The 14,139-nt window shown below is 41.9% G+C and overlaps 1 protein-coding gene across 1 annotated transcript; it reads right to left on the bottom strand.

Moving 5' to 3' along the window:
• Positions 1-87: 87 nt before the first annotated feature.
• RB195_010008 (uncharacterized protein) lies at positions 88-3,967 on the bottom strand (the record flags this gene model as incomplete). Its single annotated transcript, XM_013443123.2, has 4 exons — positions 88-180; positions 242-316; positions 399-487; positions 3,892-3,967. 4 exons carry the CDS (start codon positions 3,965-3,967, stop codon positions 88-90), a joined length of 333 nt encoding a protein of 110 aa, XP_013298577.1.
• Positions 3,968-14,139: the final 10,172 nt, after the last annotated feature.

The raw sequence follows: 14,139 nt of genomic DNA, 5'->3' as shown, positions 1-14,139 counted from the left end.
ACCAACACAAGAGAGCAATAACTACACAAGAATAACTGCAAAGGTCAGGACAGGTCTACTGTTAGAAGACCTATCCAGCCACAAATGTCAGTTCTTTTTATGACCGAATTTTTTCCTTTCGTAGAACAAATCAGTCTTCGCACTCCCGAGGTTCACAATTTTAGGGCATCCATCTCTGTCCTGTAGACAAAGCATCAGCATTTCATAATATCACGTAACAACTATGTTATGTGTAATTCACTTTCTCCATTATTGTGCACTCCTTGCAATAGTATGCCTCACTCACACCAGGACCTCCACATATGACACAGCGTCCCTGTATAAAAATTAGCATTTAAACAAAGAAAAATCGAGAACACTACATCCTGCGAAAAAAAAAACAACAGCAACACTTCAACCTGATAAGAACCGTAGTTACACTCATCGCAAATTCGAACCAAAGAACAAGGTCTAACATAGGAATCACAAATTACGCAACGACCATCACCTGAAAATATACGAAGTATATGGTAGCACGCTTTGTGAAAATTGTTTAGTCTCTAAAAGCATGCACAGCGCCGAATGTGTTCAAAATGTTGGATGCTATAGCCTTCGACTGAAGCAAAGCACAACGACATGTACAAAGTTTCAATTAGTTTTAGCCTGACTGGATGCACAGAAAGGGGAGAAAGCGGGAAAGCTCACAAAACGAAGTGCCAAGACCGTCGTCGACTAGGGCCTCTTCGCTTTGCGAGCTGGGTATTCGGCAGATACTGCAATAGACAACATCGATAACGAATATGATCGGTTCGTGGTCTTCGACATCCTTGTTGCAGTACGAAGAACACAGGAAAGGAGATATTTAGAATCACCAAGAAACGCCTGCCTAGAGCTAATACGTCAGCCACAGACAATCGCAAACTCACGTACAAGCTCATGAGACTTTGCGGAAAAGCGGCAAAGAAGACCTTAAAGAGAGAATAGGAACAGTATTGGCTGAAGCAGCAGAGGCGGGAACGAGCATTTGCTATGCTCGTCGGACTTCCACTCCTGGAACAAAAATGACCACTCTCTGGAGCACAGATGGAACAATTACAGCATCGATAAATGGATATGGAGAAGGTCACTCAAACTTCTACTCAGATCTCTTCAATAGCCACGTCCACCTCTTCTTCACCATCCGAGGAAATGTGGAGTTGTCATCCAAGAGGGCGTCTCTTCCGTTCGTCAGGCAGGTTATCATGGCGGTAAGAAATCATGCTTCAACCTGATATCAAGTCAGAACATCTGAACAACCTACCGCCAGTCCCTTTCACCACACACACTTCTCTCGTTGTCTGCTTTGTCTCTGTCTTGTCATGCAAGCTTTCTAAGCCGTACAAACCAGCAAGAACGTACTGTTTTATACCAAGGGAATCCACATAACATAACTGTCGTCTTATTTGCTAATGGTTGGTCATCTACAAACTCTTAACAACAGTGATCCTCAGCAGAATAGAAATCCTAGGACACTCATGAGAGCAAGCACGTTGTCGAAAAGGGTTTAGTATTATTGACCACATACATACCGTTTCAGAAATAGAAATATCATGAGAGTAGAAGATTTGAAGAAAGCCTTAACCATTGAAGGCATCGCTACTCCATAAATAAAGATACTTCGTGAGTTATAAACGCATTCATAATCAAAATTTTTGCATTCCACACTAATATGGGGTCAAAGTTGATTTCTTGGGGCTTACACCCTCTTGGTTCTGCTGATGACATCATCCCGACAACACGCAACCATCAGTCAGGCGGAACAAATACTGGTTGAATTGGGCGGGACGTGTAAAACAATCGGTTTCCAGCTGAATTTGAAGAAGGCAAAGTTCCTGAGAACAGATATGTTTCTAATGTCCCATCCACGTTCAATAGAACGAATATATCCGAATGCGCCAGTTGTTTATACCTAGCTAAGGAAGTTAGAGTAATAGACTACATTAGCTCCGGGCTAGAGAGACAAGGAGCGACTTGAGGATCATACTGGAGCATTGAAGATGTAGTGAAAAAAGTCAAGAACATCCGGTTCCGTGCTCCGCTATTCAACACTACTGTTTCACCGACTTTGTCTAACTCTTCGGGAATCTGAGAATTTCGTAACTACTAAGAAATTGCCGTCATAGAACGCTCTATTGAAAGGGCAACGTTAGGGTGCCTTGCTTCACGCAAGTGACAGAGGGGATTCAATGTTCACTCCTACGTCCACGATCTTTACAAAGTTTTTTTTCTTTAAAAATAAAACTACAATGCTCTTCAAGTCCCTCACGAGAAAAGATGCGCAAATCTAGCGCACGATCGGTACAAACGGAGACGCGCAGGTGCGCGCTTGAAAGAAAAGAGAACAATGGGAGCGCAAGTGATAGAGGTGACAGGTCGCCCCACCACACGGCGTAAAGCACTCACGTCTGACGTACTCCGACGTCCAAATGTTGTTTCGCGAGTTTCGTTGCAGACTACATCGAGGTACCTCGATGTTCCGCTGATGAGTGCATGTAATAAGTTTATGACGAAAAGCTGGCAAGTCATTTAATGGTCATCTAGTATACTTTGGTGAATTTGGAAGGATAACTAAGATTGAAAAAAGGCGATCAATTTTCCTTTTCGAACTGTGTTATCCAATATTATTCTTTATTTCCCGGCGGATCGATATATATATATATCGATATATATATATATATATATATATATATATATATATCCCGTCCGCCGCTGGTTCCCTTTAACCTTGGAATAGTCTTTAGTGGGAAAGCTAGCGATTGTGATCGAGGTGGGGCCCCCGGTAGCGTCGCTCGCAACCCTCACTGCCAAAAGCAGCTAAAACATCAGTTTCCGGTTGTTTTAAACCAACTATGGGTGGGATTGAGTTGTAGTTTCTCTGCATCACAGCGTACTCACTCCCAAAACACCTTAAAAAATGGCTTAGAAGATTGCTGAAAGCTAAGTGCGTAAACTGAACTAGTGAGAAAACTACCTAAAGAGCACCTCTTCGCCCTCTTACAGTAATGAAATCTACTTTGAACCGTTTTCGAAGTTAGTACTTTGTGGCTCGCCTTATTTTGAGGCGACAACATAAAACTACACCTGCAAGCTATTCGCGGCAAACGACAAGTGGGTTTTCACACCATTTGCGCATCCAAACTCCCGCACCGGCACAACTTGTTACTCGTTGATTTGCTGCACCAGGCAGATCAAGTGGAACAAGTATGTTCATTGTGAGTGACATATCGCACCACGTTTAAAGAGAAAATACGAAGGTTTACGCGTCTTTATCTCCTCACTCGTACAGGTACAAATATTGTTTCATTAGGTGAACTAGGGCTTCGAAGTGTTCCTTCCATTCCTCAGTTTAACAAGAGCTAAACCCCGTTTTTGCGGCCATTCTCGAAAACAGCGAGAACTAAAACTACTAGTGGAAAGAACCCAACATTGGAAAACTCTCTTAACGCATTTATGAAGAAACTAATTGTAATTCAGATCTGAAAGAAACATCCGAAGAGAACATGAGATCCACGATCCACAGCAGAGTAAAAGTTTCTAAGCGTCTCATATTCGTAGAGTTAGCTGGATAATGTCCAGATTGCAAGAAATAAAAAAAAGCGAAGTCAACACATTCTCCTCTTTCAATATATGTCTGTGAAGTACGTTTACAAAATTTTGAGCGCCAATTAAGTTAACCAAACATGCATCCTACATATTTCTTTCGTAGACAGAACGATAGCGGTTAAAGCTGCCTTCTTTACCAACGAAAAAAGGAAAATTGTAGCATTGACACATCTTCTCACCACCACTGTAGTGAAGTAAAAAAAAAAAACTTAATTTCTGGTGCATTTATTGGCTGGGTAACAGAGCCTACAGAATGGAAGTAAGACTCACATTTCTCACACAGACGGCCAATTGCAACTCCAGGCTGTTTCCTGCAGAAGATGAGATCTGGATGGTGCTTAGCCATTTATGACTATCTTAGGAGTCCCTGTAACAAGAAATGCAGCGTAAATCCACACAGAACAATAAAAGCAGAAGAAACGATGTTCAAAAAACCGGTAATCCGCGACACCCTGAGCGCGGTGTGAGAAGCAGCCATGGAGCGCGGCAACCGTCCTACAGAGATGAATTAAAGATTTGTAAGATCTTGTTACTGAGGAATGTCAGGAGGGATTTGTCCTGTTCATTTTTCAAAATGAGTAAGAAGTGAAGATGCAGATTTGTTGCGGAACGATTTGAGACCGCATTTCGGCTTATTTTGTGTTAGTAGCGATTGCTATTTCTTTCGGGAGTGGTGTCCTCCGCTCCTGGAAGTGTACCAATTAAAATAAAAAACTTATTGGTTCTGATCTAGACGCAGGCATCCTCTAGCATAGTGGTGTTGGCTTTATGAATGAAAAGTGCTCTTCAACTAGCGAGATGTTACAGATAAAATGCGGGTGCTGCGCTCAGAAGAATAGATTTGTACTCTCTTATCAACACATTATTTGAATACTGATCCCCAGAACCAATGTGTTTTGAAATAACAACACATGTTATTTCCACAGTATGCACACTCAGAGACAGGGATAGAGTGGCAACTCTTGAAATAAACATACAGTAGAAGATATGTAGAATCGATGGAATTTCGTGTTGTTCGTACGGTGCGCCTACAACTCAGTGATTTGTTTCTTGATGAATTCAAGCTTGCTCACACAGATCCAGTTCAAAATTCAATCAAGGCGTGAGGTGGTGAAGATGCTTTTGGACGTGCCATAGAACACCGTTGGTTCAAAGACTTTCCCGTTTGACTAAAGCATTCGTATTTTGACAAGTGCATCACTTTGGATTCCGTCGAAAGTTCTTTAAAAAAGGAGAGAAAGTTTGGAAAGGAAAAAGAAGAGAAAGATGAGATATAAATGGTTGTTTGAAAAAAAAAACTTAGACCAAGCTAACATTAGAAAGTGCCCTGATTTTATTCTGTTCCGGAGCCGCAAGCCAATGCGGTGATGTTCTGATGAAACATATCACAAAATAGCTACAGCTGCTAGGCAATAACCATTAGAAAGTTCAGAATTTTGGAACGTTGTCAGCTTTATGCCTTTTAACACTGTTTTGTTCTTGGAGAAATTTTCTGCGCTTTATTTTCAGCATTTTCGTTCTTTTACATTTTTACTTTTTACGTTGATACGTTACCTTTTTGTTCTTTGAACCTTCGTAGAAAGCAACTCTATCGCGTCATTACGATGCAAACGCAGCGCACGACCTCAGCGACATGGTGATGAGCGGGCGTGGTTTAATTATCACAGCTAGCCTAAGATGTGCCGGCTCTGTGTTACGACAGTCTCTTCTGTCGGCTGTTGGTTCCTAACAACCGCCCCCGCCCCGTTTCTAGACGGTCTATCTTACTTTTTTCTCTTAGTGCCTTTAGCTTACATGTCATAGATCTTCTTAGACTAATGCTTAGATCTTAGGCCCCGATTTATTCTAATTTTTGATTTTTTTTAACGATTGATTTAGTTATTCACTTCCAGAAATAACGGCGCCACTGAATTGCTCCCCACTACATTTTACCCGAAAGTTGTTCTTAAGTGACGAAAGGCTTTCCCATTTGAAAGGCAGATAAGCATTTCAGAGAGCGATAGTTCACCAATCAACAAGTCGTTACTGGAAGTGAATAGCTGAGTCGTTCGGAGTTCTATAACCTAAGCGTTAGTCCTAGAAGACCTTTGACAGGTTGGCTAAAGCTACTAAGAGAAAAAAGAAAGAAATAACTGCCAATGCTTTAAGTTTAATCCTTCCAAGCCGGCTTACCAGAAGTGAGTAGCTTAGTAGTATCATGTAATACTTCCAAGAAAAAAAACCGGAAATGGCTTCCATGCCATCCACGATCACCGAGCAGTAATAATAGCACATGTAACATCTTTCATTCACACACGTTCGATTTGTATTCGCAAATTGGTGGCACTGAAGAGAAGCGTTGGATCAGCATTTATGAATGCTGTTCACATTCGCCTGATTTGCGAGTTTAACTGGCTTCCACAGTTGAGGCAAGATCACTACTTCCACAGCAATCCACGCTCAGCGAGCCATTCGTCAAATTCCTTCTCAGCCTTCGATGCAAGCTCCGGCCACTTAGTAACCAGCGTGATGGCGCGAAGAGTCAGCAAATTAGCAGCAGCACCCATTGTGCGAATGAAAACACTTAACAACAAGAACGCTTTCTGTGCTCTATGGACGCCTTTGCGCTTGCGCACAGTTCGATCCTTGCGACCGAGTCGCCCTGCTAAACTACCTTAGCACCAACGTAAGGCATGAAATGTATTTGAAACGTTGTCCGAGGCTCCATTCTTCTTTTCTGAATGGTTCTAATATAAATTAGGGCCAACAAGACATGAAGCACGGCGCAGTTGCGCTTGAGGCGGTGCGGCGAAGTGCAGCGGTGTTCGCAGTGATTTTCACATTCGCACCTGGCCAGCGTATGTTAAAGCCTCAGCTAGCAAGCCTTCACTGAGTTAAGGAAGAAGAGAATGATGTAAATCAAAAACTCTACAATTGCATTCTCTTGAAGTGGTTATCGTTTTCATAGTCAGAAAAGTCAAGGTCCCGTTTAAGTTAGGAGGAAAATGCAAGTCGCAATCTTACTGGTTTAGATCCACAGCGATTTTCTGAATCATTAAACCATCTGAGAAGTGTGCTGATCCGAAAATTTTTAAGACAATATTAATCAGATTTTTGTATGCCAAAAAGACAGTTCCAGCGTAAATGCTGCTGAAGTATTGGTATGGAAATATTTTAATTACTATTACATTCTATTTTAATTTAAAAATCTATGAAATATTCTTTAAGTAGTGACCAAAGTACATAGTAAGACAAGGATGATGGTAGGTGATGGCAGATGTGTAGGTCGAACTAAAGGAGAATAATTTAAAAAACACTAAAAAATCAACACTTTGTATGGACAATGTGAAATGGAACGATGCAGGTTCGACATCCTACTGAATCAAATTTTTGCAGAAGACATAAAAACTTGAAACTACTTCCAAAAGATGAATGATTCGATATACGTAGTTTATCCTGTTTCCTGTCATGTTTTCGTTTCGTTTTCGTTTTCGTATACGTATATAGAAATTATCCTGTTTTGACTTTTTAGATGGAAATTAATCATTCATCTCTTGGAATACAAAAGATGCTTCAAAGAATTTTCCCAGATAGGTGTAATGCTATTTTTTAAATTTTTTTCGCTTTCTAGGAATTTCTTTTTGCTTATCTGGCTGAGTAAAACTGTCATCGAACGCCTAACGAGGCACGAATAATGCCTCGCAGACACATTGTACCTGAAAGTAGATCTCGAAGATACAAAGGTCTCTGTCCGCCACTAATACACCTACCCTGTCATTGATTTTATGTAGAGAATAGATACAAATGAAGCGATAAATCGCTGTTGAAAGAAGTTTGAAGAACCATATAAAGTTTTATTCTGTACTTTTACGTATTCTACAAAACGTACAAGGAAGTACTAAAATATTTGAGTTGCGCTCTATATAAACATTATATCTATAAAAATTTTTGAAAAGGTAAAATGTACAAAGGAGTTTAAAGAATGCATATAAAGTAATAAGGAAATAAAGTTGCTGGGCGTATAGTTGCTGCAGTCGAAAGTTGAACATGAATTCGAGAATGATTTCGTGACAAACACATACTTATGCGCTGCGGCTTTATATGGAACAGTTTGGGCGCGAAATGTACGAAATTATGAGGTGTGTGAAAATATATTCATTTCTTTTCCTCTGTTCTTCTTATTCTTTTGCCTGCAGCATCTTTTTGAGATAATCTTTATTTGTGTGAAGTTGCTGAAGTGAGGTCAATGTGGGATACGCATATCACTCCTCAATCATCATATCTTTGATTCTTTCATACTTTATGATAGGTCTCTGATAATATGTCTTTTAATTGGATGAAAGGATCTTGTTTTTCTCTTTAATTCCCGATCATATGCTCTCTTTGCGCTACTATTTTCGTACATCAGAACTTGCTGCGTCAATTCGTTTGACACTCCTCACCCTTCTAATTTCGCAGTATCCACTGCTTCATCGCGGCGCGAACGTCGCGCTCAGCGTTGATTGGATAGCAATAAAGGGACGGGTTCTATATGGCAGTCGTGATTACACGGAAGCGCGCGGCGCTGAAGGGAGGTCAGGAGCGGTCTACCGATTTCCACTGATACCTCTCGTCCCGCACCCGAGCTTTTTTGGTCACCAAATTCCATTAATTCCAATTCTAAACTGCAAAAACTTCGTATAGCTAAACTTTTCATCTTTTAGAAGCGGTTTCAAGTATCTAACTCTTTTGCGAAAACAGGTCTCAGTGAGGTGTGGAACCTGCATCATCACATTTCAAAACGTCAATACGTTGTACATTTTCAAAACAAAATGTTGGGGCTTCCATGCTGTTCTACGCCTGAAACTTGATGTAATATTTTCTGATTTATGCAATTATTCAATATTATGTGATGTAATATTTTTTAATGTATGTAATTATGTAATTTGTATGTATGTAATTTAATACTGCGTAATATTTTGTCCTGATTATCACGCTATCCTCCATTCACTATTGCTCGCCGCACACCCCCTTACGACCCTTTTCCTTTGCAGCCCCTCCCTTTACGATCCCCAATGGGAAAATCCCATCACACGCTTGATCCTATCTATCAGCCATTTTTCGCGCACTCTGAACATCCGTTTATCATTTGATGCATTTTCATGCTGATAATGAAGAGCTACGAACATGTAACCGCAAATCTTAACAATTGCAAGCAGTTTTTCGTGCGCAACGACGATCAACAGCACTTTTTTAAAATGTGGTCAGTTCTGTTTTGAACGCAGTAGTGTATTCAAATAGCTTCAATGAATGGGGCTTCACGATTTATTTTTAACAAGCAAATTGATATCTTCGTATAATAATACAAGTAGATCCGAGTCATCAGGTGGCCCTGAAAACATAAAGTTTTATTATTGCATTGGAAACGAGACGATTACACGCAGTCAGCCATTTTAGAATGAAAGGATAACGCTGAATGCTATCGGAAGAGAATTGATATGCGCCTTTACGTCTCATGGCCAGTTGTATGAAGGGAGGGCTCTCAATATCTAAGTAGTTCATTTTTCCTAAGGTTTATCTAACATTTTTGTCAAAAATCTCTACAGTTCTTTGATAGGTGCAAATTTCTTTGTGGCAGTGGTGCAATGGTAAGAGGTACCATCACGCTTTCTCGTTCCATGGCATAACACTGTTCAAGGTCTAGCAATTCTTTTATCTCTGTACAGCTGAATAACTGGTGCCATATGCAATACCAAGCAAGCAGCATATGCTGTCAAAAAATAAATAAATAAGAGGTAGCACATTCGTTGATTCCCGCAAGTCACCGTTTTTGCAAAGGCGTTGACAAACCTGTGGAATCCTGAATTGCAAGCACAGTGCAACTTGTATAACGAATGTCAATGAATCGTATGATCTTTTACCCGTCCTATTCTTTACTAATCTGAACGTCTGGCTAAAGACGGACTTCAGACTTTGTCTGGTGTTCAGCTCGCTCGCCCTCACTACCCGATGGGAAAATTTCGTCATGCGCTTGACACTGAGCCCACTAGAGGAAGTTTATGGGCGCCTCCAATAACTAGACTCCAGTTATCCGCTTCAAGAGAACGTTAGCCATTCCGAAGGAGGGACTATAGGCTAACAAATTGCCAATAGTTTTCAAGTTAATCGCTAAAACAGTGATAATAAGGAGTCTCTTGACTCCGTGCGAGCGTGCGGTGCTGTGGTGCGTAGAATGGGGTTGCGTCAGATATAACGCACCTACCCTTACATAGGAAGCGATTGTTGAAGGTCTGATGATGCAAGGGAAAGAGATGAAGTACTGTGTCATTCGACGGACCGAGTCGAGACGAAGCCACCCACTGAACGCTGACTATGACTCGAGAGAAGAACTGTTTCTTGGAATATACGGGAGTGAAGGTGTTAACATAGGAACACACGGCCTACAAAGAAACGAACAGTTGAAGAGGACTTCCGAATTATTCATGAAGACTAAGATCTTACATGGAAACTCGGAATTCCAAAAGTACTCCTTTCTACGCTGGACGTGGAAGTAAAAAGTGGAAGATGTCATAATGAAATAAACCAAGGCATTGCTCTGCTGCTTTTGGGACTCACGCAGAATGTTGTAGTGCCTCATGTTATCTTTGAGGTCTGCAAAACTCAGCTGCCACCGCAATAACTTTCCGCGATAGACCCTGGCAGTTTATCTGTGCAAGCCTTCGTGCCGATTCTCCCAGTCGTCATCAGCTTCAGAAGCACAGTTAGAGAACGGCCCTCTCCTTATTCAATAGGTCTTGCCTCCTATGCTAACAACTTTTTTTTCTGCTCAATTCTATAGTTTTGACCTTTTCTCCAGTAATCAATAACAACAGTCACATCCTATGTGGTGGTTCCCTTCTATTCATACTTCTTCGTCGTTGACCGTTTTCATAGTTTTGCCGCGGCATAATGTATGGCAAGGAGAAAAACAGAGCAGGGCAAGTGCTCTCACTGCGGCAGATAACGTGAAGGAGGCGGTGGGGCACTTCTCGTAATTTCGCGAGATAGCGCGACATCAATTGAGTGCTGACTGGCACTGTTTAAAGGAATCATCCCACGAATCTGGGGTGGTACGGGTTTCAGCCGGGTAATGTCTACGCGGGGTTGCAGATTGTGCGGAAGAGGGTGATTCCGTTAATCTCTCTCAGTATCAGTGTAAACGCACGACGCCAAAAAACTGCTTCTTACGACGTCCTCTATTGCAGCGCGCCACCTCGCGTCCTCCCGCCTGCGATTCGTCGAAAAGCCATTCGCACCACCTTTTTCTAAAGCTCATACTTTGGCACAGTATAGATTCAATGCTTAAATTTGTACCATACAATACAACCAATGTATTTCTTTGACAAAGAATTGTTGCCTCTTGGGGCCGTGAAGACATATGGTAGTATACAGCCTCTCATAGTTTTTACGAGAATTTACTTTGTAAAAAAACAAGGATGTGGTGTCTCTTCGCAGAAGTGCAATTTAAAACGTAGGTAGCTGTTATTGTTTTGATGGATCTATCTTCAATTCATACATATTCCTGTATTCCACGATGTTTTTCACAGAGGAAGTTCCCGTTCTTGGTGCATAAGTCTTGTAGTGGTTTGAATGGAGCGTACCGCGAAATTGACGTATGTGGAAACCTAGTGAAAAACAGAGTTCGGGAAGTAAATTAGAAACGTTAGCGTGGTCTCGTTCAATTCCTTCTAACCATTCTAAAAAAAATGGCGTGGGAGCCGATTTTGTTCCTAGGCTTGACGCGCCCACTTGTACACGTTCCAGTCCTCTCAGCAGCATACTCATTTGTTTTACTTGAATAGGCCGGTGAAGGAAACTTACTGATTTTGAATGCTCGCTCGTGAACGCACAAAGGTGAGGCGCTTTCGCGCACCTCGTAGGGACAGGCGCCATTTCCCACCCTGTTTTTCAGGAATAGGAAATTGACCGGGGGCTACACACATACACCCCGAATTCTGTGTTTTCCGTCAAGTTCCCTCATTACGGCAATTTCAAGATACGCTGCCTTTAACTTACGTAACCATATTGTTTGAAACTAGCCTTGGCTGATTATTCCCAATCATCTTGCGAGATTTGCTCTGGGTGCTTCGATATTGGGAAGTAGTTGATGGAGTTGAAGTAGTCGTGTTGGCATTGGCCGTGTTAGACCCAAAAAACAAATTTTATTCAATTTTAATCAAGAAGCTTCAGGCAGCAACTTCAACATTTCACCTATGCTCCGTTTACTTTTGTTTATTCATTATTACAGCGAAGCTTCCTAGCTTACGGAAGGATTTGTGACAATAGTGTAAAAAATGTTCCAACTTCTCCAACGTGGTGGGTGAGTTATAGTATAGTCAAGACGACATGAAGCACAGTGCAGGTGCGTAAGCGGTTGCGCTCGAAGCGGTGCGGTGGAGAGTAGCGGTTAGAATCGAGTGAGGAGCCGTGCTACCACTGCTCATTGCTGCAGTTCGCGATGGTCCCACCCCGACTCCAACAGCTCTCTCCACCGTGCCGCTTCGAGCGCAACCGCTTACACAATTGCCCTGTGCTTTTCATCCGACTATATCAACTGTTGTCTTTTCAGGAAGTTTTGTTACATCATTATCAGAACTACATAAGATATGATTATAACTATACTTATAGTCGGGTCAAAACGACATGGATCACGAGTGTAGTTGCGGTGCATTTGCCTACGCCCTCGAAACAGCGCGGTGGAGGCAGCAGTTGGAACCGAGGTGGGACCGTCAGAAACTGCAGGGATGGGTAGTGTCAGCAAGACTTTCACCACGCTACTAGCCGCTACGCTCCACCGAGGCGACTCAAGAGAAGCCGCGAACGCAATTGCGTACGTGCTTCATGTCGTTTTGACCCTACTATATATAACTACGTAATATATGAAAGGGAGGCCTGCATCATGTACCTTTTATTTTGTTGTCGGGATAGGGCATTTATAACGATAAGAGGGTGAAAAAGTACAAAATTTATAGTTCTTTCGCGAGCTCACTGAGAATGCTGGTGCATTTTATTGTGAATTGAGAACAGAAAGGTTGATTGTGAACTCGTTAGGGTTAATCAAATTGAATGTCGAAGAAAAGAAGGAATAAAGAATTCCTCTAAAAAAATAGAAATCCCCCTGCAGTGAAATAAAAAAGGCTAGATTTCTCAGCACTTGGAATACGGGTTTTCGGCAGTACATAGTTTATTGTCATAGTTATATCTTCCGACCAAATGTGAGGTGAACATTTGTAGCATCCTGTGTTTCACATCTCCAAAAAGGATAGGTCTGCTTCTTAATCACTTCTTTAGATAAGTGAAACAGCTTTTTCAAAAGTTACTAACTCGTTCTTGCAAAAAATATTTGGAATAGAATTGTAGAATATTTTACTGCCACTGCATTTGCACTATTGCATGTTTCACTATCGTTGCATTCCACTGTGTTGTCGTTTCGTTATTTCACTCAACTGTTCCACTGGTACGTGGGCTGGGGCAGCGCAGCCGTGGACGGTATCCACTGCGTCTGCGCGGTCAGTGGTACACCGTCGAGGGCAACTACACCTGTCTCTTGAATTAGTTTACAGATGACTTGTGTGAGACGAGATGGTTAATGACTTGATATGTCGGTTGGCCGCCGCGAGCCACAGGTCGTACACGCGCTCATGAAACGGCTGCGGTGTTGAGTTAAGGTCGATCATGGATGTACCATGATCGACCTCAATTCAACACAGCAGCCTTTTCATGAGGGTGTAGTGTAGCGGCTAAAGGTTCCGCTGCCTGGATGATCGATCGGAGGTTCGAGTCCGCCGTAGTGCTCACCAGGCTTTTCATCCCTCCGGGGTCGATAAATTGGTACCAGACTTGTCTGTGAGGATAAAAACACTGACTTGACACATCGGTTAGCCCCCGCAAGTCATTGTATATGCCAGTTACACGTTTGTGAACCTCAAACGATTCTTAATTGAAGTGAACTTGAGGTGGCGTACCCCAAACAGATTGATTAACGCCAGACACTTTATCTTTTATCACGGTACATCCAAAAGGATTGCTCCACTTTTCATTTAAGATCTGTAAGCACTTTTCATTCCTTTCTGAGGAGGTGATTCTTTATAGAGAAAAAAGTACTAGCGTGTACCTATTCAACAGCTTTCACAGAAATTTAGGATGTCGGCTCTTTTCGGCAGCAGATATATCTTGAAATGTTGTGATCACAATATAAATGTAAGACATGCGAATTCAGGAGTCAGAGGCCTCGGGAGCACTTGAAGCACTAGATGTCACTTTAAGGACACGAAAAAATGGAGTTAGGGGTATGGATCAGGAGTATGAAGACATTCACGCCCATTTCTTTCTATTTGATCTGGAAAGTGGCATGGAAAACAGCCTTGTCGACCGGAGTTTGCTACGAGACACTTAATGACTTGTCATGTATGCGAAGCTACGCTCAACGAAAAAACTTGGACCGTTCGATTATTCGTGCGGCAGCGAATTGTTGTCGAAATTCGATGTAGCGCAAACTCGTAAAACGTATTAGCAATTTTC

This window comes from Necator americanus, chromosome III, assembly GCF_031761385.1.
Source record: "Necator americanus strain Aroian chromosome III, whole genome shotgun sequence".
In the NCBI taxonomy this organism is placed as follows: domain Eukaryota; kingdom Metazoa; phylum Nematoda; class Chromadorea; order Rhabditida; family Ancylostomatidae; genus Necator; species Necator americanus.
This window is presented reverse-complemented; position numbering and strand designations above follow the sequence as displayed.